Below are 24,475 nucleotides of genomic sequence, written 5' to 3'. Positions count from 1 at the left end.
AGCCATCTGATTGGCTGACAGCTCTCTAAGGCAGGACTTTCTCCCGAGATAAGGGCAGAGAGTTGTCTTGTTTTTGTTTCAATGATGCATTCAGGCCATCGATATTGCAGCTAACTTTATTAATAACACATTTTCCTAACATAAACACATATCTGCAGTAACTGAATTCTATCAAGACAGATTCCAACATGTGCTATCTGCCCTTCAGTCCCCAGGTCAGGTGACCCCGTATATAGTACAGAGTACCATATAGTATCTAATACTGGAGTCCACTACCACAATCAACTTTAATCATGGCATTTCCCTTTTTTTAAAAAAAGGTTTTATACAACTCAAGTACACAAAGGACAGAATTTTGCCCTTGATGGGCGGGCGGGCCCCACCAGCTCGGCGGTGGGCAGGCAGCCGATCGCCACTGCCGAAACAGGCCCCGCTATGCGCTTCCTGTGCGGGAGGGAGGGATTCCCCAACTGGCAGAGTACACTCTTTCGCACATCTGCACGAAAGAGCGCACTGCTCCCTGAGACTAGGTGCTGCCTCAGGGAGATCACTGACAGTTTTTGAAAGTTGAAAAATAAAAAAATTATTAACATGACCCCCTCATGTGACAATGTCACATGAGATGGGACATGTTAATAAATATCACATAAACTTTATTAAAGTTTTGTAAAACAGACATGAAACCTCATCCTGCTGGTGGATGAGTTTTCATGTTTTTTCAGAAGCCCGCTGGGGTTCCTGCCCTGCCCGCCAGCCTTAAGGTTGGACGGGCAGGGCCTTTAATTGGCTTAATGATCCTGCCAATGGCCTCAATTGGCCATTGACAGGTCGGCGGGTGGACAGCTAATTGCGCTTTCCGCCCACCTTCCTGAATGTTTAAATGGGGCGGGATGATGTCGGGGTTTCCCCCCGATGTCATCCCGCGTCATTTTCGCATTGGCGAGCGGGCCCTGCCCCCTGCTCGCCAACGGGAAAATTCTGCCCAAAGTGTCTTATATATTCTTTCTCACTCTGTCTTTATCAGTCTGTTTCTTCTTTTACTCATCTCTGTATCTCTATTGTTTTTTTCACAATTCTTCCACTGGACATTCTGAATGGTGACAGGTGTGATTTTGAAGGACAAGAAGCTTTCTCCAGCCCTGTGTCACTATCATCCCTTGGATAGTTTTCAGGACTCGGGCTTTGTCTGATTATCTGCTGCTTCACTGGTGCATTCTAGTTTTTGATCCTCAGCTACACTTTTTGGTTCAGAGGAGGGTTGCATTTCATTTGTTTTCCATAAGAATTTCTGGTTTCTTCTGCACTGTTTGGAGTCTACACTATGTGAGACCTTGCTTCTCCTGTAATTCCTGTACAATAGCAGGATTCCAGATCCCTTCATGCTGAATCCTCACTGTCTCTCCCATGTTCAGGTCAGGCAGAGGTCGGGCACCTCAATCAAAGTACTGTTTCTGGTTATGCTATCTCAGTTTGAGCAGGTCCTGCACGTTGTAGTTCACTGGCTGCGGAAATAACAGTTGGGGCTTAGTTCTTAGTCTTCGCCCCATCAGCTGTGCTGGAGATGATCTAGTGTTCTCAAATGGAGTATTCCTGAAATCCAGCAGAGCCAGGTAGGGGTCTCATCTATTCACCTTTGCCTTCTTCAACAGGTGTTCCACCATTCCATTGGATTGTGGATATTTGGGACTTGACGTGGTGTGGCAAAACTCCCAGTCCTGTGCAAATTTGTGAAACTCAATGCCTGAGAATTGTGGACCATCATCTGAGATGAGCACTTCATGGCTAGCAGAATTGATTTTAAATGATTTATTACAGTGATGCTCTTACTATCATTTCTCAGCAAAACAAAACTTTGAGTCATTATCTACTGCGAGTAGGTACTCACTGTTGTCAAATGTGAATGAGTCTACTCCAATTTTCTGCCAAGGCCTCTCTGGAACACTGTGGTTGAAGTGGCTCTTTTTGTTGCGACTTACTGTACTTTTGGCACACTGTACACATATTCACCATTTCACCAATTTGTGCTCCTATTCCAGGCCAATACATTACATCTCGTGCTCTTCTCCTGCATGTTTCTATGCCGAGATGACTTTCATGTATGCGCTGCAGCGTTTCTTTCCTCAGTGTTGCAGGAATTATGATCTTTTCTCCCTTGAAAGGGATTCCTTCTGCTATGTGAAGTTCCTCACGCAAGTTCCAGTACTCATGTACCGCAGAAGGGGCTCCGCTCCGATGTTTGGGCCAGCCAGTTTGCACAATCTGCTGCAGTTTTCTCAGGGTGGCGTTGTTCTTGGTCACTGATCCCATTCAGTTTGGTTACAGCCACAGATAAGTTCTTTGTCAGCATGTGAACCTGTGCTTCTGTTTTTTTATCCCCTTCCTCCATGTTGGGTAGGTATGCATGTGACAGAGTGTCTGTGATGTACATTTCCTTGCCCGGTTTGTATTTAACTCTTACCTGGTAATTCTTCAGGTGCATTAGTAATCTTTGAATTCTTGGTGGTGTACAGTTCAGAGGCTTTTTAAGTGTTGCTTCCAAAGGCTTATGATCAGACTGTACCTCCATGTCTTTGCCATAGACAAACTGATGGAAGCGTTCTAGGCCAAACACAATTGCTAGCATTTCTTTCTCTATGTGGACATACTGCTGCTGTGTTTCAGTCATTGCCTTTGAAGCGTAAGCCACTGGTGCCTCATTTTGCAAGAGAACAGCTCCCAGGCCAGTCTTTGAAGCATCCACTGAGATCTTGACAGGCTGACTGACATCGTAATACTTTAACACTGGTGCCTGAGTCAGTGGTCTCTTCAGACTGGTCGAAGCTTCCTGGTGACTTTGTTCCCAGTGCCATTCCACATCATTTTGTAGAAGTTCTCTGAGAAATGCTGTCAGGTCTGACATGTTTGGAATGAATTTTCCAAGACAGGCCACCATTCCCAAAAACCTCTCCCAAGTTTTTCTTACATTCTGAGGGTGGCATGTTCACGACCGCTTCGATTTTACTCGGATCCAGCTTCAGTGCCTCACTTGTTACCATATGCCCCAAATGCTTGATTTCATGAAGACCTATTTTGCACTTTTCCTTCTTCAACTTGAGGTTCCTTTCTCTAGCTCTGGCCAGCACCTGGCTCAGTCTGTGATTGTGTTCCTCTCACAAGGCTCCCCAGACCAGCACATCATCGAAACAGGTTCCCACGCTCTTTAACCCTTCAAACAGCTGCTTCACTGTTCTGTGGAACACCTCGAGCTGAATTAATACGTACTGACTAATATTGTCGTTGCCTTGCGTGCACATAAAAAATCAGTATCTTTCATACGTGATATCTTTCTTAGGGATGCAGTAAGCTTCGAATTTTTCCATTATTTCTTTCAAGACATTTTGTTTTTCATCGCTTTCAAATGTGAATGTGTTATACACTTCGAGGGCTGGTTCCCCTGCTGTGTGGAGAAAGATGGAAGACTGTACCTGTGGGTCATTTTTATTACTGCCCGTCGCTGTGAGGTACAGCTCGAATCGCTGCCGGAACCTCCTCCAGTTTTTAGTGAGATTGCTCTGTCAGTGGTTTCAGAACATCAATTGTTGCATTCTGACAGCATGCCTTGATATTTGTTTCAATGATGCACACAGCCATTGACATTGTAGCTGAGTTAACTTTATTAATAACACATTTTCCTAACATAAACACATATCTGCAGTAACTGAATTCTATCAAGACAGGTTCCAACATGTGCTATCTGACCTTCAGTCCCCAGGTCAGGTGACTGCCTATCTAGTACAGAGTACCATATATTATCTAATACAGGAGTCCACTACCACAATCAACTATTGTCATGACACGAGTTTCATTGTAAAGCAATTAATGCTGTTCCCAGTGTTAAATTGCTGGAGGGCAGCCGGCAGTGTTGTGGCGGGCTCCTCCCCTTCCTACTGACTTTTTAGCCAGGAGGGGGCTTGATGGGGGAGACCACGGTGCCATGTAAAATCCAGCCTTTTGAGTTATCACTCAGTAAAGCTGCAGTTTTCATGTAACAAGAAGCAATCTTTCAATATGGACATTATAATGTTTCAAAACACTGGCCATTGGCTTTGTTCTCACAATTTCTCTCACCCGAACTTAATAGTCAGTTTAATGGGAAGATTTCGATCTCGACTTCTTGGTTGCAGCATGACAGTGAGAATTAGTAGTAAGAACTTTATTCTTTGAGGTGGCATGAGGCTGACCACTTTTAAAAAGTATTTATTTTTCTTTTACCATATTATATTCCCGGAAGGAAAAAATAGTTTGGGGCCAGTACTCTTATTTCCCAGTTTTTACTGGTATTCCATTTTAAGTTAAACAAGACCAGATTGGATCAGTATTCTTATTTCCCAGTTTTACTATTTTTTCCTTCTGGGCTATTTCTAGCCACATGAATGAGAGCCAGCAAAATCACAAATGCAGAAAAACTCAATTTAAATGTCAGTTGTGTTTGATCACAGGCACTGCAGCACGGTGGATTTGTTACTAGACCTAGTAATTAAAGACTTAAGCTGACAATCCAGAGACATGAGGCAGGATAGGACATAACGCTGGGGTTCCCGTCACTCCCACTCCCTCACAAAAAATTAATCAGCAAATCCAACCTGCTCTGGTGGGTTGACTCCCAGCCATTTAATGCTTGGGGGTTCCATATTGGCAGTCTTTGCTGAAACCAGAGAGGAAGGTAACTTAGAGGATTTTCAATGAAGCCAGGCAAAGAGGCCCCAGCGAGGCAGGGTGGGGTACATAAGCCAGGGCGAGAGGAAACCCTGGGTGGAGAAGACCTTGTGGGGCCATCCCCAGTGGTCCCAGGGGGATCAGAATTGGAAGTAGCCCTTTTTCCTCCGGTAACCTGAGGAGTGAGAACTAGCAGGCTTCAAACCTGGCGCCAGCCTCCGCCCACCGCAGCAAATATTATGGTGGGGTCAGGGGTGGGCAGGTAGGCACTGGGAACAGCACCTATGGCATTGCATCCAACTTGACATCCCGCCTGCCTGCCAACTGCCGCCAAGGGAGTGTAAAATTCTGCCAGCGAAGGTGAAGGATGGTAGCAAAATAAGAAATCTTATGGGATTCACCATTGGAAACATGGAATCAGCCAGAGAGTTCCAATTTACTACCATGGGAAAACAGTCAGCAAAACAATCACCTGTGTGGAAATCATGAAAAGAAGATTAAATGACCACTATCAAACTGTTTTATAGACAGGTTGACGAACCTATTGTTTCAGAGGAAGGGTTAGATAGTTTAACTATGCAAATTCCACTCAGCAGCTTGGGAATTTAAATTCAACAATTAAGTAAATCTGGAATTTGGGAGGTTGTGGCATTGTGGTAATGTTGCCAGACTAGTAATCCAGAGGAAAAATAAAAATACCCGGAAAAACGCAGCAAGTCTGACAGCTTCTGCGGAGAGGAACACAGTTAACGTTTTGAGTCCGTATGACTCTTCAACAGAACTAAGGAAAAATAGAAAAGAGGTGAAATATAAGCTGGTTTAAGAGGGGGTGAGACAGGTAAAGCTGGATAGAGGGCCAGTGATAGGTGGAGATTGCCAAAAGATGTCATAGACAAAAGGATAAAGAGGTGTTGAAGGTGGTGATGTTATCTAAGGAATGTGCTAATGGTGACATTAATGGTAGAAAGCAGGACGAGCAAGGTCAGCAGCGCCCATATCTCATGAATGAATAAAATAAAATTCTGTCTGATGTTGTGGCGCTAACATGCCAGCATCACCATTGGAAGAGTGGCGACTGCCTTGGAGACCTTGGTCCAGCAGTCTGTGCCAGATATGTGCTCGGACCTGCACTTCATGAGTAGGATGCATCAGTAGCTATGTGAGAGGGGGGTGGTGCACCTCAATCTCCCTCCAAGAGCCCCTCAGGGAGGGGCCCTTGCACACCTTCCGGGGGGAGCACTGTCAGCCGGATGCCCTGGGGCAATCCACCCAGGACTCTCCTGCGCTTTCCAGCCGCTCCAAGCCCCCTCTATCTGTGACCCAGCAACTGCAGCTGCTTAGACTGAGGAGGGCACACCTGCCCCACAGCAGGAGACCCAAAGCAGGCTGGAGCACGGTCAACAGGGCATAGCAGTCAGCAGGCTGCCTCCACCTCTGCTGTGGATGTCGGGGAAGCACCTATACATAGCTGTAGGGTAAGAAAAATTAAGAAATATTGAGAGTGCAAAGGTGTTCACTCACCATATATACTTTGCACATCTGTAAATGTACTTTGCTGATCTGAAATTCTCATCAAGCGAAAGCTCCAAGGTCATACAACTCCTCTCCATCTTGTGCCTCAGGTCTATGGTTAAACAATCTCAGTACAGTGAGTCGCCTTTCTGTCCATGGGAGGGACAGGAGCAAAGCCTCTTGTTCCATCAACATGGTGGTTGGGCAATGCATATCTTAGACTTGCATTAGAGAATCATATCATGTGGCCTCATGAGTATAGATTTTGCAATTTGGTTTATTCTCCTGATGCTGCTGCACTGAAGACTGGTCTATGTGGATCTTATAGGTTTTAATGGTGACCCATTTTGGAGTCAATCTAACTCGGTGCATCTTTCAAAAGCCTTCATGTACATCTATCAGGCTTGGGTGTGGATTACATTTCAAGTAATAGTCGGGGATCTTAAGCACTCATGGCAGCCTGTAGCGTGACATCGTGATGGTGTGTACAACAAGACATCATCCCTGTAGGAGTCCCCTTTCTCCACCTGAACGATGCAGAGCCATGGACCTAGCTAGCACTTGGTAACTCCTGAAATGTCTTCTAGACAGCCACAACTATGCGAGATCAGAGGTGTGTGTCTAGGCTCCAGATACCAGACTACTAAATGAGAAGGAGGAGGTCTGATTAGAATGGAGGAGGTCTGGTTAGCATGGCTTGACATAATTCCTGAGCCAGCTCTCCAATGGGCAATCAATCTTGACAGATCAATCAGTGTGCCAGGTTCCCTTGTGTCTATCTGAAACTGCTGGAATGAAAATGTGGAGGATTCAAAAGGGATCAGAGCGAAGCTCCACTACAACTGATATCTGCTCTTTATTATCAACGAAGTTACTAAGTAATGCTTAAATGTAGTTTCGACATTTTCTGGGCCACAGATGCCAAGGCAATGCTGGATGTGAACTATACGAAGGCTAGGTCATGAGTGCTTGTCAATGATTAGGTGCATGGTGCTGCTGAAGCATTCTCTGTGCACACAAAGGCAACCTAACTTGCAGGCTCACATCCAAGGCTGAGAATGATAGATCACTGCTTCCTAAAAACCAATTTCATGCTGGGGATTCAGTATGAGGATGAGGCTATATAACATTATTCTTGCATGAAGAATGGCCTGTGGAGAGATGCCGCAGTCCTGATTCAGATCAGACCTCAGATGTTCATGTGAGAACCAGTCATTGATGATTCTCCTCCTTGAGGCCTTTGCAATGTTCCAGGCATAATGCCATGAGGGCACTGAGGTTGGCAGCGCTGTTCCTGCCTCTTGAAGGCTGCTATAGGAAGTAAAATGTTGGTGCAATGCTTGAAAAGACCATACCATGTCCAATTTCTTTGCAGTGTACCCTGGTGAAGTCATGATCCTGTAACAGAACGGCCACATGCTCCAGAGGCTGCCTAGCCTCCCAAGGATGAAGCCATCATCATGCAAAATTGTGGCTATTCATTCTGAGATTGATGACCTTCATTGAGATGCTAAAGATGGCAAAGAAGGTGTTAATGTCCAGCCTGCATGGAGGGCACAGGTGAAAGAGGCTCGTATGAGCTATTCGTCTTCATCGCCCTGGAACCTTGTAGCTGTAAGGATCTCATAGGTCTGTCTGCTGCATCTGGCCCATGCTATGTCCTCTTTCACTGGGGCCTCAACATCCTCAAGCTCATCCCTCTCGACATCCTCTTCATTGGAGGGGACGTGACAACTCATACCCACTTTGGAGCGCAAGGTTGTGTAGAGCACAGCAAACCAGAATGATGTGGGACACCGTCTGGGGAGAGTACTGAAGAGTGCCACCTGACTGGTCCAGACATCTGAAATACATCTTCAACATGCCAGTGGCCTGCTCAATAAAGGACGTGTCGCAGAATGAGCCGCATTGTACCTCTCCCCTGAAGCACGTTGTAGCCGCCGAACAGGTGTCATTAGCCACGTCTTTTGGGGGTTCCTTTGTCACCAATGAGCCAGCCCTGAATGTGCTGAGGGTGCCCGAAGATCTGTGGCACTTGCAAGTGACTCGATGTAAGAGTCGTGTGAGCTCCCAGGGTATCTCGCATAGACCTGCATAATCTGCTTTTGGTGATTACAGATCAGCTGCACATTGAAATAGTGAAGCCTTTTCTATTGATGAATCATAGTGGCTGCTGCCAGGAAGGTCTTAAAGCCACATATGTGCAGCCGATGGCACCCTGCCCCTGTGGGAAACTGGAGATTGCTGCAAATCCCACTGCTCTGGCAGCCTGGATGGCTTCGTCCAGGGAGAACTGGACGTAATTGTGTGCCTTGCTAAATAGGGCATTGGTGACCTCTCGGATGCATTTATGAGTAAAGAATGTGATATTCCACAGAGATCCCCAGTGGATCCATGGAATGAGCTGTTCACAAAAAAAGTTGAGTGCAGCGGTCACCTTTACGACGCACTGGCAATGGATGGCCTCCCATGCTATGTGGCGTCAGATCCTCCTGAAGAATTTGGTAGATGTGAGCCACCACATACCTTGACAAGCAAAGGCATCTACTGCATTGTCTCTTGCTCACCTGCAAATATGAGAGGCATCTTCAGTACACCCTGAATTGTGCCAAGAACCCCTGTGGAATTGGTTTCTCTGCCTCAGCTTCTGGGTCTTGGAGCGCAACTGGCCCATGTTCCTCAGGATGAGCTGTTCCCTTTACCCTGCCTGACAGGGTCCTTCTTCTCCCCAGTGCCTGTGGAAAAATTGGACAGAGACATGATTGAACATAACCCTGCAATGATCACCGCCCATTGCCAAGCTAGAGTCATTGTGAAGCCCTTGCTCCATCCCCAGATCCTCCTTTGCAGCTGTAGCACAGCCTTAAGGATCACTGGAAACTAACCTACCCCCACCCCCCTCCCACCAACACCCCAGGTGTGACAGCACTTTTACAAAGCAGGTAGGAACTGCATGAGTACAGCCAGGCGCCATGAGCCTCAGTCATGGCACCACCAGCTTCCTTTAGAGTAGACTTGAGCCCAGCCTTGCACTAATAAAGTTACTAATTATTGAGATATGTAAAGCCTGAACCACTCAGCTGCAATGTGCAGAGGTCTTTGGAGTATTTTGCATATTCAGTTTACTCAATGCCCCTTTACAATTGGATCCTTGTGACCTTAGCACATCCTTATGAGAGGGTCAAATAGTCATTCAAACCCAATCAACATTTGGTCCCAAGCCATGATGGATTCTTGCAAGAATGCACAACATGAGTTAACGTGGCCAAATCCTTTAATTAGCATTTGAGTTTCCTAACACATCTCAGCTGAGCCTTGCTCTCAATGCTCTGAAACGGAAATTGTTAGGGTGCTCCTCCAATTGGCTCAAAAGTGCAGGAGTCGACTCCTTCCACAAGCCCTCAGACCTCCCTCCCTGGCGATTTTTTTCCCCCAGGTTATTTTTAAACTGCGTCATTCTATTGGCTGTCAAAATGGTGCTGATCCACTCCTTGTTCCACTCCTATTATGAGACCAGCTTCCAACCCTCCCCATAACTGTCCAAGTCCCTCCTATCACCCTGGAAGAGCAATATGTGCAACGTTCCCTCCTTCCGATCACTCTCTTCCTCCCCCATAATATAGGATCCCACTGTAATTCTTGTAGATATCCCTGTCCTCCCCCCGAACCATTTTCTGTGAATTACCTGATGCCCCATTTCAACCTGACCCCTCCCCATCTTGAGGCCCTATGCACAATGAACTACTGAGACCCCTCCATGAGACCAGTGAGTGCTCCCTTCTTAGTTACCAGTTCCCCATTTGGAGGCTGCAGATGCCTCCCCTTGCTGTGACTGTGCATCTGCAGCCCAGTACCAAGCCAGGGCCGAAATGTATGAGGAACTAATCAGGCACTGCACACCATGCGGTGCACGAGTGACACAAGACGGACAGGCCGTCTCCCTCCCTGGACTGGGACCAGGACATGTATGCCAGGCACAGCCTTGTAGCATGGCGTGTGCTGCCCCAGTACTGCCTTTGCTTTCTGGCCCTGACTACAGAGTGTACACTGCCTCAGGTCTGCCTCAGACTTATGTCCCACATATATACCCAAGTTACCCACTATACTACAACTGTTCTCATACATTAACAAATTGTCTGTCATTCTCATCAGTTGCTGCACATGCATTTCGTACATGGTCGTTAAGTCATGCAGGTTTCTTAATGGTACGTATGCGCATTGCCATTGGCTGTGCATCTAGGTGATGTTCCTTCCCTGAGGCATGTCGCTCTTGTGGCACTTGTTGCCGTGGTAACTGTTGCTGTTGTTCCTGTTTTCATTTCTGTGTTGGGGACCAGTGGACCTCTGGGGGTGATAGTCATTCTGTATTCGGTGCAGCTAGTGAGATCCTGTCCGACTGGCTGCCTGCAGTGAAGGAACAGCTTCTCTAGTTGTTCATATACGTCTGCGGTTGCGCTGGTATATTTGGTTATTTACTTCCAGCACATATGATTGAGGTGACAACTGTGTTTGCTCTTCCTTGTCAGTGGCATATTTTCAGCAGCTTTTAGCAGGTTTGAGCAATTCTGTTTTTTTTAGTAGCTGTGACTTCTCTCCCCCTTTTCAAAACTCTGACACCATGTCACAAGCTCAACGAATACCGTGTTTCTTGTGTAATGTCTTTATTGAACTGCTGTGTATGATGCCTCTCCCCAGCCCTGTGACTCATGGAAGAGGTCACATGACTACAGCAAGCCAGATAGGACTTGTAGTAATGATTGCATTTCAAAACCCAAACATCCCCGTTTTCATAATGAACGAGGAGCACATAGTGTTGCCCACTCACTTAATCTGTCAATGTCCTTTTTGTAACTTTCTGCTCTTATCTACACAATTTACTGTGTCACCTAACTTGGTGTCACAGCAATCTATGGTTCTCCATTTCTTCATCTAAGTCATTTATAAATATAGTGAAAAGCTGAGACCCCATTACGGACCTTTGGGGAACACCACTGGTCACGTTCTGCTAACTTAAGCACATATCGATTATTCTTTTTCTCTGTCTCCTACCTCAAGAAACAATTGTTTACCTGAGCAGCAGAATAGAATGAGAGTTGGTAGAGTCTGTGTGAAGAGAGGATATTGGCACAGATTTAATGAACTGACGGGCTTGTTTATGTGCTGTAGCAATTTATCATTCTGTAAAATAAAATAAACAATGAGGCTTAATTAGGAAGAGAAACTTATAATGAAGTAGACGTGCAACAATTGTATTTTCTCTGAAGAATTAGAGCCATTTAACCAGGTATCATGGTGTCTGTTGCTCACTTCTAACTTTTTGCATCATGGATTAGTCTTGACCAAATTTTGGAACTCAGCAACTTTGTCTAGGTGGGCGGATGGACTGTGGTCACAACAGCAAAACCATCTCACTCATGCCAGCTAACTGCTAAATGTACTGCATTAGTTGATAGCAAATGCACTTCAATCGAAAGCAGCAGTGATGTTGTGATATTGTGTGGTAGAAAAGTTTATAACTCCTTGCCCTATCCTTTCAGCTGAAAGAGACTATGTGCATTTAAGATTTTGTGAAGCAGAAGAAGTAAGGAGGAAAAAAATATTTTTTTTTCAAACAGCACAATGTAAAAGTTTTTTTTTAGAAACTGTAGTGGTGTTTTAATATCTTGATACTTTACCTATCCATGTTACCTTTCCCATCCTTATTCCCAGAAATCCCCTGCAAAGAAGCTAACTAATGCACTTAGCAAGTCCTTAAGCTGTGCTTCCAATCGTGAACCTTTGCACCCAGTGTTCCCTGACCAGCCTGAAAAACCGCTAAACCTGGCCCACATTGTGTAAGTATATGTTGACCTTTTAGGCTTTAAGAATGAATTTCCTATGTTCTATTGTGTGCTTTAGGTCATTCTCTCAACAGCTTAATGGATGACACACTGTAGAACAGATCCAGATATATTCTTCACAAGTAAAACTTAGTCAGTTTCCAAATTTGGTAACAACATCGCATCTGTGTCTCCTACTAGAGCTAGAAACCTGTGCTGTAAATACCTAGTCAAGCTTTGACCCCACCTTTTGAAACTACACCTCCGTGGCCCAGATTTCAGTGGAGTAATGACGGGAAAACCGTCAGCATTCATGTCATTGCTCCACTGAAACTGACAACTTTTTGAGTCCATGCATGTAGAATAATGTAGAAATCCAGAAGTTGCTGTCAGTGATTCTCCACTTCTCCAGAGGATGCATTATTGAGGCACCCCCCCAAGTGCAATCAATAAGAAATCATCTAAATTAATGAGAATGTCCACTTTTGCACCACGAATCTCGCTGTAAAAACTCTTGAGAAAGTTACATCTTATCGAATTAGGTGTAAAAAGGGTTTTTAACAGTTCACTAATTTCATAATTACTGCTAAACACGCCCCCCCCTCCCTAATTTTATATTTTTGGAATGTCAAATTTATCCATTACGATAATTTTTACATTTTTTAAAAATTTTGTTCATCTTTATTTTAACTTCTGTCTAATCCATTCATCATCATTTATTTTGCTGTCTGAAAATTTGATTTAAGAGTGAAGGGTCTTAAGTGCTTTTGTCTTCTTGATTTATTGCCTGTGAATACTTCAGTATAATTTTTGCTTACCTGCTTGCTGACATCAAGGCTGCTGCACACCTGATGATCCCCTGAGCATCAGATTTAAACTACTGTTGAGAAAGGGGAAAATCATGCCACAGAGATCATGAGATCTTCGTGGGCAGCCTTCTTCGCGGTCAGTGGTGAGAACTGTAGTTTCTCTGCTGACCACAAAGCCCATTATTTCAATGTTGAATTGCTTTGTATTTTGAACTTTATAGACTCTTCTCAAGCTATCTGAAATTATTTTTTATTAAATTATAAAATGTGAAAGCTGCAAATGTTAAAAAGTTTGAAGATATTTACAGAGCTATTTTTAACCTACACACATTTATTCACTACCATTAAATTTCTGATGAAGGGTTGTTGTTTAAATGGATAACCTGTTTCATCTCTTTCCAGACACTAACTTGATATATATTTCCAATATTATTACCTACTTTGTTTCATTTCATTTTTTTGATCTTTATTGAATGGAAGAATATTTTGTTTGTTAGGCTTTTTTAAAGATCTGTTGATATGTAATACTAATGATTTGAAGTGAACTGCTGTAAAAGTAATTAAGAAAAATAAACATTAGCCTGGATTAAATGGTAAATTTTGTGAAAGTAGGTTACTGTCACTAGTTATTTTGGAAGCATTTATGTTCCCAGGTTGACAACAGAATCGCCCCAACATTCCTCACTTTTTTCAACCTATTTATTCTGTATCTTGTGGATTGGAAATTGGGACAGAAGCCATTTCCCACCAAAATCAATGCACCCAAGTTTGTAATCTTGGTTTGTCCCGTCCTGTGAACCACACACCTTGTTCCCACAGAACTAATTTAAATAAATGCAAATGAGGATGGGTGAGGTAGTGCAGGTTATGCTCTTAATGAATTGGGGTGCTTAGCACAATATTTATTGGGTGAACCTGTGGCCAGAATCAGATGAAACTGGCAGATTTTTTTTAAACCAATTGAGGAGTACAAAAGCTGTGACTATGGATTACTGAAGCTTGAAAGAGTTTAGTGAGCCATTCTTTTTCCGTTTTCCTCCAGCCAGTGCTGGACTTGCCTTTAGCTTATTTTGAGATACCCAGGCAATATTTCCCCATCCACCATGAAAGATTCACTGGGCTGGGAATAGAATTCTCAATGGACATTCCTTTGTTTGTCTTTGTAATGGAATGAGAGGATCAGGAGAGACCATGTGGAAGAAAGGAGAGTGAGACATATAGGAGTATATGCCTTTCAAGATGTTACTCCGTTCCTCTCTTCCCCCCCAACCATGCAAATAATTTGCAGACTACACCAATCCAGTAAGGATCATATAAGGACCTCTTTGAAGAACTGTTTCTCCATACAGACTGTAAAAGAATAACTGCACCAGCTACTATAGAGAGAGCTGTGGCCATGTCTAAACTACTTGGCTAGTTATGTCTATAACTAAGTGCCATGCCCTCCACAGTCGAACATTCTGCTAATGTTTACTGTCTAACCTTTCACATGAGGAATAGTAACTCGGATAAAATTCTGAAGGGCTGCCAGCACCTATGGAAACATATACCAACGTGCAATACTGCCTTCAGGAGACAGGAAAAGGGTACAGAGGAAAACTTGGGGCGGGTATTATTTTTCACACATCTTGTAAAGCTACTGTCAAATGATGTGGCTGTCCTCAATTACAATTGAATGGGTGGTGTTTTGTAAAACACTGATCTAATGGAGTTTAAACAACCCAAAACAGTTAAATTGTTTTCACAAAAATCTTATTTTAAAATTATTTTTTTATACATTTTGCTGAAACAATGTTACACCAATAGAGCTGTGTGATAAAAAGGAGCAACTAACATTAGAACTTTTCCTGCCTATAGAGGTGAACAGTGGAACTAAAAAGTATCTTTTCATAAAGGACCGTTTAAGTAAAGCATGGGTAAACGGTTCAGCAACAAAATATAATTTCTCTTAATCCATTCAACCATTTCTCACCATTTTCCCCTTCATTCTTATAGATGAAATAATTTTACTTGATCCGAAAGTTCAGCCAAAAATTTGGCATTTTGATCATGTATTTTACTGGAAAAATATATTTAAGGAAAATGGCCATGATTTTGCTGTGCTAATGGCTCTCAGCCTTCATCCTTATTACTGAATAAAACTGACAGCAATTTCTGGTATCTGCACAATAGAGCTGTGTGATAAAAAGGAGCAACTAACATTAGAACTTTTCCTGCCTATAGAGGTGAACAGTGGAACTAAAAAGTATCTTTTCATAAAGGATCGTTTAAGTAAAGCATGGGTAGACGGTTCAGCACCAAAATATAATTTCTCTTAATCCATTCAACCATTTCTCACCATTTTCCCCTTCATTCATATGTGCACATGCGCAGTTAAACCCAAATCCAGATGTTGGTGTCAGAGATACCCTGCTTCTTCTTGGGGTGCACTGCTGTAGTTTTCACCAATGGAATCAACACAGAAATCAGTGTTAAGGCATTAACTTAAACTAAATACCCTTATTCTCTCTATAAAGACCAATGAAATAGTTGAGCCTTGAACAGTTGTGAGTTACTGAGTCCTAAATAGTGTAATAAGTCATTATTACTGCTGAAGAACCTCTCTGGCCCTGAAAAATTAATTTGACAAGTGTGGAGTCTAATTCCCTTAAGAAAATTAATGTTTATAATGTTTTAAATTATATTTCCTGTTTTCTACTTCCTGCTGTGCCATCTGTTTGTGTTCTTCAGTCATAGTGACTGAACAGTTTCTTTGCTGCTTGTCCTGTTCAGACTCCAATGTGGAAGGCAAAAATTCAAACCAATGCCAAAAGAGTAGGAATTTCCACTGATGAGCCCACGAAAAATCTGTGGGTAGCAGTTTATGAGGTGAACAGTGAAAGCTATTCCTTCACCTCTCACAGCAAAATCCAGGCCAATCTGTTTCAGAGCAGGAAATGTGGGTGAAATGGAAAGGACAATTTAACATTTTAGTCAGCTATTAATCTATTACACTTCAATTTAAATCAGAACTGTAACATTAGAAACTTATCCTTGCTGCACTTCAGTAACTCATAAGAAAAAAGAATTTGTTTTTGACCGTATATTGAACTTATAAATGAATGGCAAATTCTACAGTTAATTACTTATATTTTCTTACAATGTGTTTGCCTTTATTGCTGCACAGAAATGACTATGGGTAAGCAATTTTTTTAATATTTATTTAAGTACTTTCTAGTATTATTAAAAACTGAGATATACAATAACCCACACTAGTGTAGAGTAAATAAATAACTAATCACTAATGAGACTAACCCAGAAATAATGGCCAGGAATTTGCTGGGGCAATGGTCGATGGGAGAAAAGTAAGGGATGTTCCTGCTTGAGCCGATTCTGGGGACTGCCACTGGATTTTATGTCCATCAAGCAAACAACTGCTTAAGGGATGAGATTCTGTTTCCATGAGCTGCCAGCCAGTCAGAGGCCCAGCAACTCTCTAGTCGCAGCAGCCACGCTCGGCGCAATGGCTGCTGCTGGGACTGAACCCAACTTGGAGCAGCAGCATAGACACCGTAAAAAAGTAAGTAGGGTCAGGATCATCGGAGCCATTTAGGCAGGATCTAGTGGTGGTTTGTGAAGGTCGGGGGCGGGGTTGTTGCTGTAGGGGCGTTACTGGAGGGCTATCTACCATCTTCCCAACCACTGGCAAAATAACATGGCAGTGAGGATGTGACAAGCACCTAACTCCTCCCATTCCAACCCTCCCACATGATCTTTCAGCCTCCCCTGCCTCCTGGACCATTCCTTCAGGCCCCATAAACTCCCGGCCAATGTAACCTTTTGGTTGTCTATTGAATTCTTCACAGACAGGACAGTTGCTGTGGTTACAGTCACTTATGTAATCAATAATTTATAGTTTATAAAGCAAAAGCTACAGATTTCAAAAACATTTCAGTTTTCACACAAAATGTGCAGTTGATTTTGATACACAACCCAAAATCTCATTGAAGCAAACTTCAATGCTTTTTAGTTTAAAGATAGCAACATCTTTAATTGTTGGCCAACTATGTTTACTCTATATTAAAAAGATTCTGTAGTCCCACTCTGGTCAATTTGTATTTCCTGTTTGCTTGAATTTCCTAATTTGAATCAAAATGGATGGTGTAAAACTTGCAATTAGATTCACTACCAAGAAAAAGTTTCAGATTTAATTTCTTATAACTGTTATAACTTTTGTTATGTGATCTTGGCAGTCTGAAGTGTTTGCTCCCTTTCCTTTCTGAAAAATGGGGGTTATAAGGTCAGCTTCCTTGAATATCAATAACACCCAGTTCATAAAGTCAATGAAATTATAGGGGAGAATTCCCCCCCGCCCACATTGCGGGGGCTGTGCGGTGGTGGGTGGGAGCCCAATCAGCGCACCCAATCAGGTCTGTGCCGCCATTTTACGTGAGTGGGCCAATTAAGGGCTGAGCTGAGCGCTCCCTGTGCATGCAGGAGGGGTTCCCTGAATCGGGGCCTGCGCCGTATCGCGTAATTGCATGAAAGAGCATAGAAATCTCCCTCTGTTTTAAAAATTCAAATAAAGAAAAAATCTTTAAGACGTCCCCTCATGTGACAGTGTCACACTTCAAACACTTCATGAAACCTCATCCCGCCCGTGGATGAGGTTCCATGAAAAATGCGAAGGCCGCCTGGGCTTTTCGCCTGCCCGCCAACCTTAAGGTTGGATGGGCAGCTCAGTTCATTGGTTTAATTAGTTTTAAAATGGCCTTAACAGGCCTTTGACAGTACGGCGGGCGCACAGCCAAGGAGGCTGCCCGCCAGCGGAACTGAAAATCTAAATGACGTGCGGTGACATTGGGACGCATGCCCGATGTCACCCTGTGTCATTTTACGCCTCGACAAGCGGGCCCCACCCCTGCTCGTAAGCCAAAAACTCTGCCCATAGAATATTAAAACACAGGACATCATTCTGCCCATTGTGTCTCTGCTGGTTCTTTGATTATCTGATTAATTCCACTCGCCTCTTTCCCCATACTCCTGTAATTTTATCCATGGACAGGATTTTTCGCTTGGCTTGCGGACGCGTGCCTGACATGCCTGAGCGTGAAATAAAGCGCGTTGACATCGGCCGAGCATGTCGACGTCAATGCGCACTCTCGCAATAGTTACCAGAGCTGGTAGCTTGTCCACCGACAATTAAAAGGCCTATTAAGGCCATTAAGTTAACAATTGTGCTGATTTTTCACTGCCTGTTCAACCTAACGGTTGATGGGCAGGCGTGGCCTTTGCATTTTTTGGGAAACCTCATCCACAGGCGGGATGAGGTTTCCTAAGGTAAATAAAAATTTTGCACTTGAATTAAAAACATGATTCTGCTCATGTGACAGCATGAGGGGACATGTTTTATGACATTTTTATTTTTTTCATTAGTTTTTTTAAACAGCGCTTCATCTCTTTGAGGCAGCTCCATGCCTCAGGGAGATTGAAATGCGCTTTCACGTGCATGTGCGAAGTTCACGCTAGGCCCACTCGCACTTCTCCCTCCACCCACACAGGCACCGCTCAGTTCTTCCACTCGCGTTCCATGCTGGAATTGACACGCCCACATAAAATCATGGTGTGGTGCCAATCACGGCCGAGCACCCCATCAAGGGCAAAATTTTGCCCCAGGTCTTTCTGCAATGTTACTATTGATTCTGCTTTCACCACCCTTTTAGGCATCATTTTCCAAATCACAACAACTCACTGTTGCCGATGACCTTAAATTTGTCCTCTTTAGTTACCAATCTTAGGCCACTGGAAATGTGTTTTCTTTGTTTACTCTATGAGACCATTCATGATTTTGAACACTTCTATCAAATCGCCTCAATCTTGTCTGCTCTACTCAGAACAATTCAGCTTTTCTAGTCTTTCCAAATAACTGAAGTTCCTCTGATCTCTTCTGCATCCTCTCCAAGATCCTGACATCCTAAAATTAGATGTCCAGAATTGAACACAATACCCTCACTGAGGTCTAAGTAGTGTTTCATAAAGGTTTAACATAACTTTCAGCCTTTTCCTTCTTGCTTTTACTCAGGATCCCAGATGCTTCTTAACAGCCAGCTCAACTTGTCCTGCCACCTTTAAAGACTTGTGTACAGTCTCTCTGTTCTTGCACCCCTTTAAAATTGTACCCTTTCGTCCAGTCTCCTCATTCTTTCTTCCAAAATACATCACTTCACACTTCTCTGTTAAATTTCATCTGCTGTGTGCTCATCTTACCAGTCTGCTCATGCCCTCTTGAAGTTTCTTACTATCTTCCTCATTGTTTACTACATTTTCGAGTTTGGTATCACCTGCAGGCTTTAAAATTATACTTTGTATATCCAAGTCCAGGTCATTAATATATATCAAAAAGAACCGTGGTCCTAATACCAATTGTGGGGGAACACTGCTCCACACTCCAGCCTGAGAAACTGCCGTTTACCATTACTTCCTGCTTTTTGTCCCTCAGCCAATTTTATGACCATGCTGCCACTGTTTATTTTAATTCGTGGGCTTTAATTTTTACTAGCAGGTCTATTAAGTGGTACTTTGTCACATACCTTTTGAAATGCAACATCAGCTTTCAAGAACTCATCAAGTTAGTCAGGTACAATTTGCCTTTAACAAATTCAGACTGACATTCATTTGATAGCTCATTTTTCCAAATGCCAATTAATTTTGTCCCAGATTATTGTAAGAAGTTTCCCTACCATCAACTTTCAATTAACTGACATGTAATTGCTGAGTTTATGCATCTCCCTTTTTAAAACAGGGGTGAAACTTTTGCAATTCTCCAGGCCTCTGGTACCAGCCCCATATCCAAGGAGGATTAGAAAATTATGGCCAGAACCTCTCATTTCTACTCTTTCTTCCCTCATCAAACTAGGCATTCCATTTGGACCAGATGACTTTTCTTCTTTGAGAATGCCACCCTTTTAAATACCTCCTCTATATCTATTGTTTCCTATCCAGTACCACCAGTGTCTCCTCTTTTACTGCTATCTTGGCAGCATTTCTTCTCTAGTGAAGACAGGTGTAAGGTACTCATTTGTTTCCTCAGCCATATCCTATATTTCAACAAGAAGATCCTTTTTGTCAATATTCGATCCCACTCTTTCTCTGATTACTATTTCACAACAGTTATGATGTGGCAGATGATATGTGCCAGGTGGATCAAATTCTTGAGGGAAACTTGATCACGTGGCTGCAACAATTTTGCAATTTGTATTTTATTTTGAGATGTGTGCCTTGAATTTTGTAGTAATAAGTCCACCCAGACTTAGAGATATTTTTACAAAACTAAATTAAACATTTATTAACAAAAGAAAAGGTTTCAAGCATATACATAGGTCTACAAATTACTACTATAATAACTCCTAAAATTCCTAATTAATCTGGCTCTCAGTCACACCTCTGTTGAGGCAACAGTAAAAACAAATAGATTTAAACAGACCCAGGCAAGGCAACTTTGGTTCCTGTAGACAGCAACTTGATGCACAGAGGCTAGAGGCATTTCACACTTGTGTCAGATCTTAAAATGCCTTCTCCTTACACATAACCTCATCTCCTTTATACATGTTCTCCCTTTTAACGCAAATTCCATTGTTCCCATATGTTTTTGCAACTTTACTTTTTTCATAGCATTAATTTTATCAGAAACCTTTGGGAAAAATAAACACATTGGGCAGGATTTTCCGCTCAGTATAAGGGTACGCACCTGACACGCACAAGCATAAAATAGTGCGTGATGACATCAGGCAAGCGTCCCAACGTCATCACGCACTCGTGCAATATTTTGGTTGGCGGGCGCACATGAGTTGGTAGCACGCCCGCCAACAATTAAGAGAGCTGTTAAGCCCATTAATCAATTAATTGAAGTGAATTTTTCCCTGTCTGTCAAACCTTACAGTTGGCGGGTGGGAAAATAGGCCAAACGGCCTTTGGATTTTTGAGGAGACCTCATCCACCCGGGGGTGGGTGGGTGGGTGTGTGTGTGTGTGTGTGTGTGTGTGTTGGGGGGGGGGGGAGATTTCTGACATTAATTAAAAATGAAGTAAAAATTTTTGAAACTAATTTTTAGCATGTCCCTCCTCATGGGGCAGAGCCACATGAAGGTATATGCTTACCTTAATTTTAAAATCTTTATTTTTAATGTTAGAAACCTTCAGCTCCCTGAAGCAGATCTGTGCCTTCAGGGAGCTTTCACTGAGCGCATCTGTGCGCGTGCGCTGATTTTCGCAGTCCCCCCCACCCCCACCCGGGCAGCTCTGAGCGTTTCAGTGCATGTATCATGCTGGTTGCCCATTAATTGGCCAGACAGCGTGAAATTCTGGTCGGGACCTGAATGACAACGGCAGGCCGTTGCACAGCCGCTCCCGAGCCCGTCCGACAAGGGGAAAATCCTCCCCACTGTTTGGCTTAGCTTCTTTTAGCCAGGTGTAACATCTCACCATTTCTTTGAAATTCAGACTAACCTAATTTATCTATAAATGCTAATTTTCCTCACACTTCACGTTCTAAAACTTCATCCATGTTTATATATTTAGCATTTAGCTTCCTGTTTGCTGACTCAAAAACATCCAAACCAGATGTCTCCAATTTAATTAAATACTAAACACACACACACAGATACACAGAGAAACTAATTAAAATCCATTGTGAACTCACTTTTAAAATAAATCAATAATATTACAAAGGTTATTATATTTTCATGACACTATATATGTTTTTTAAAAAAGTCTTTTGGGTTCCCTTCTATGTAGCTGCTAATCTCATACACTCCCTCAGCCCCTCTTATTCCCATGTTTAGCTCTCCTCTACTTTCTACATTCAGCTTGGTATTATATTGTATTATGAACCTCACAATTGTCCTAGGTCTCCTTTTTCTGTCTCATTTTAACTTATTCAGCTTTGGATGCCCTCTATTTTCACCTCATGGAACCGTATCTACTCTGTACCCAAACCATCTCCTTCTTGAAGGCCTCCTGTTGTTTAACTACTATTTTGCCCACCAACTTTTGATTCCAATCTATCTGGGCCAGTTCCCTTTTCAAACCACTGAAACTTGCTCTCCTCCAGCTAAGTTATATGTGCCTATTCATGTCCTTTTCCATTACAATTCTAAACCTTGTGACAGCATTACTGTTTCCCAAATGTCCACTCTTTTGAAACATGCGCTACTTGCTCCTTTTCCTTCCCCAAAACAAGATTCAGCATTTCTTCCTTCCTTGTTGAATTAGAAACGGAGTGATGGAGAAAGTTCTCTTGTTATCATTTCAAAAATTCCTCCCCCTCCTTGCCCTTTGCACTGTTACTGTCCCTGCCTATATTAGGATAATTGAAGTTACCCCATTATCCGTAATTCTTGCATCTTTCTATAATTCAGCTGCAAATTTGCTCCTCCATCCTCTCTCTATTTGGAGGCCTATATGATACAAAGAATAACTAACAGCTTCTCCATTGTTCTGTAATTCTAACCACGTGGACTCTGTCTTTGGTTCCTCCTTTTTATTTCTTTCCTACCATTCCTGGGTGGGGGGGGTGGGTGGGTGGGGGGGGTGGTGAGTGAGGTGGGGGGGTGCAGTTAGCTCAGTTGGCTAGAAGGCTAGTGTATAGTTCTGAATAACTCCAACAGCGCGGATTTGATTTCCGTTCTCGCTGAGGTAGACTTGGGGTCTGTTTCTTCATCCTGCCCCTGAGAGTGGAAGATAATGGCAAACCACCGCTGAAAGAAACAACCAAGAAAACAGCTCAGGATGAAGCACCAGCAGACAATGACCCAAGCCTCTGCCATTGGGCAGAGCACATGTGAGTGAATGGATGAATGAATCTTTCCCAAATATCTTGCAGCTAGGAATGCTCAGCTCCCAATCCTCCCCTTCTCTGAGCCAGGTCTTATTCCGTTACAGTCCCAGGTGCTGATTTGTGCCCAGCAACTTACCAACTTTATCTACTACGCTCGCTGCATTTAAGGAAAAGGCACTTCCAACCTTTTTTAGATTGGTTTGTATTTTCCCCGTGACTAATTACTCTGGGCGGAATCATCCAGTTCCGTTGGTGGCAGGCATCATGGCGGGCATGAGTGGACAATACGGTGAAAAGACGAAAAATCAGCTTTACGTCATCATGAAACCAGTTTGTGATCATCCACTCCACCCAGCATTGGCGGGCTGTTTCCCATCACCACACATCAGGAACCTAATTTCAATACTTTAGCATCTCAATATAAGCCTTGCTTGCCGGAATCATCCCCCCCACGATGGATCATCCGGGCACATCAGCGTGATTGCACACTGACATGTTTCACAACTGTACATAAGTGACGAGCACCTGGTGAGCTGCACTTCACTTGGAACTTTGAGGTTTGTTTGCCTACCGTGCTTCAGGCAGCCCCAGTGGTCATCAGCACCAGGCTTTGTAGGTAGAACCGCATCACTTTTAGGGGAGCTCACGGGCAGGTCTCTACCTACCAGACGAACCATAAGGCGGGGGTGGCTTTTCAACAGCTGCAGGCCTTGGACTTGCTTGGGGAAGGGGGAGAAGTGGCCTCAGGCAAGGGAAGAGGCTGCACGGCACAGGCTGTATTGGGGAAGGGGGGTAACCCAGGGTTTGTGTGGAGGCGCATGTTGATCTGTGCAGTGACCTCAAGATGGTGAGGGCAGAGGAGGCAGCCTGCAGAGAAGATGAGGCCTGACGGAGATGCGAGGAGATGCGTGAGAGAGAGTGGTAATGTCCCTTCAGCTGGCAGTGAGTGAGATGCCAGTGAATGTGTGATTTGTAAGTAGCTTGTAAGTGCGTGATTTTAGAGTGATGAGATGGTTGACTTACCCTAGCGGCACAGATGAGATCATTAATTCCTGTTCTGCACTAGATCGCCAACCTCTTATGTGCAACATTGGCACTGACCAACCTCTGCCACAGCCTCCCAAGCTGGAATGGTGAGACTGATGAGCCTCCTGTGGCCAGAGCAGGGGTAGAGGACATCATAGAGGGCCTCCACAGCATCCAGATGGTGTCCCAGGGATGCATTATTGAATCGTGGGGGGCTGCACTCTTCTTGGCTTTTGAGGCCATGTCTTCACCGGAGCAGTGCTGGGCTGCAAACAGAGAACTGTGCGCGCGGCTGCAGTTTAAATATAGTATCCGGTGTGAGGAAGCAGCGAGGTAACGACATGGCGGACAAATTGAAGGGCACCCGCCAACGAGACAGTGTGTTTCCTGTGGCTACATAATTAATGAGGTGGGAAGGTGACAAAACGGTGCACACTACCACACTTAGTGCAAATCTGGGATGATTCCATCCTCTGTTTCTGAACGTTGCTTTACTCTAGTGCTATTTGACTTTCTTAGTCCTCTGTGCACTATGTTTCTCCTCTCTAATGTTTCATCTTGTTGCCAGCTCCGATCATTTCTATCTTAACTTCCATTTCTAGGGCGGAATAATCTGATGTGGTTTGCGGTGTGAGCGGACAATATGGCAAGAAGGCCAAAAATCGGTTACATGATGTCATGAAACCAGTTTACGATCATCTGCTCAGCCCGTCGATAAGGGGGCTGTGTTTCCCGTCATCGGACGTCAGGAACCTCATTGTATTACATCTGAATACCATTATAAGGCTATCCCACTGGGCT

At 43.6% G+C, this 24,475-nt stretch overlaps 1 protein-coding gene across 27 annotated transcripts in view; it reads left to right on the top strand.

Annotated features, from left to right (window-relative positions):
* dtna (dystrobrevin, alpha) overlaps window positions 1-24,475 on the top strand; it is a 444,909-nt gene that overhangs the window by 290,078 nt on the left and 130,356 nt on the right. For 17 of the 27 annotated variants that reach the window (XM_041189637.1, XM_041189635.1, XM_041189645.1 and 14 more), the window contains 2 exons: window positions 11,917-12,041; window positions 16,002-16,013. In XM_041189637.1, the coding sequence (XP_041045571.1) occupies window positions 11,917-12,041; window positions 16,002-16,013 (137 nt within the window). The remainder of the gene's footprint in view (window positions 1-11,916; window positions 12,042-16,001; window positions 16,014-24,475) is intronic. The other 10 variants (XM_041189640.1, XM_041189657.1, XM_041189656.1 and 7 more) reach the window with 1 other exon arrangement.

Source organism: Carcharodon carcharias, chromosome 6 (genome assembly GCF_017639515.1).
Source record: "Carcharodon carcharias isolate sCarCar2 chromosome 6, sCarCar2.pri, whole genome shotgun sequence".
Classification (NCBI taxonomy): Eukaryota; Metazoa; Chordata; class Chondrichthyes; order Lamniformes; family Lamnidae; genus Carcharodon; species Carcharodon carcharias.
Note: the sequence above shows the minus strand (reverse complement) of the source record. Positions and strands in the feature narration are given on the sequence as shown.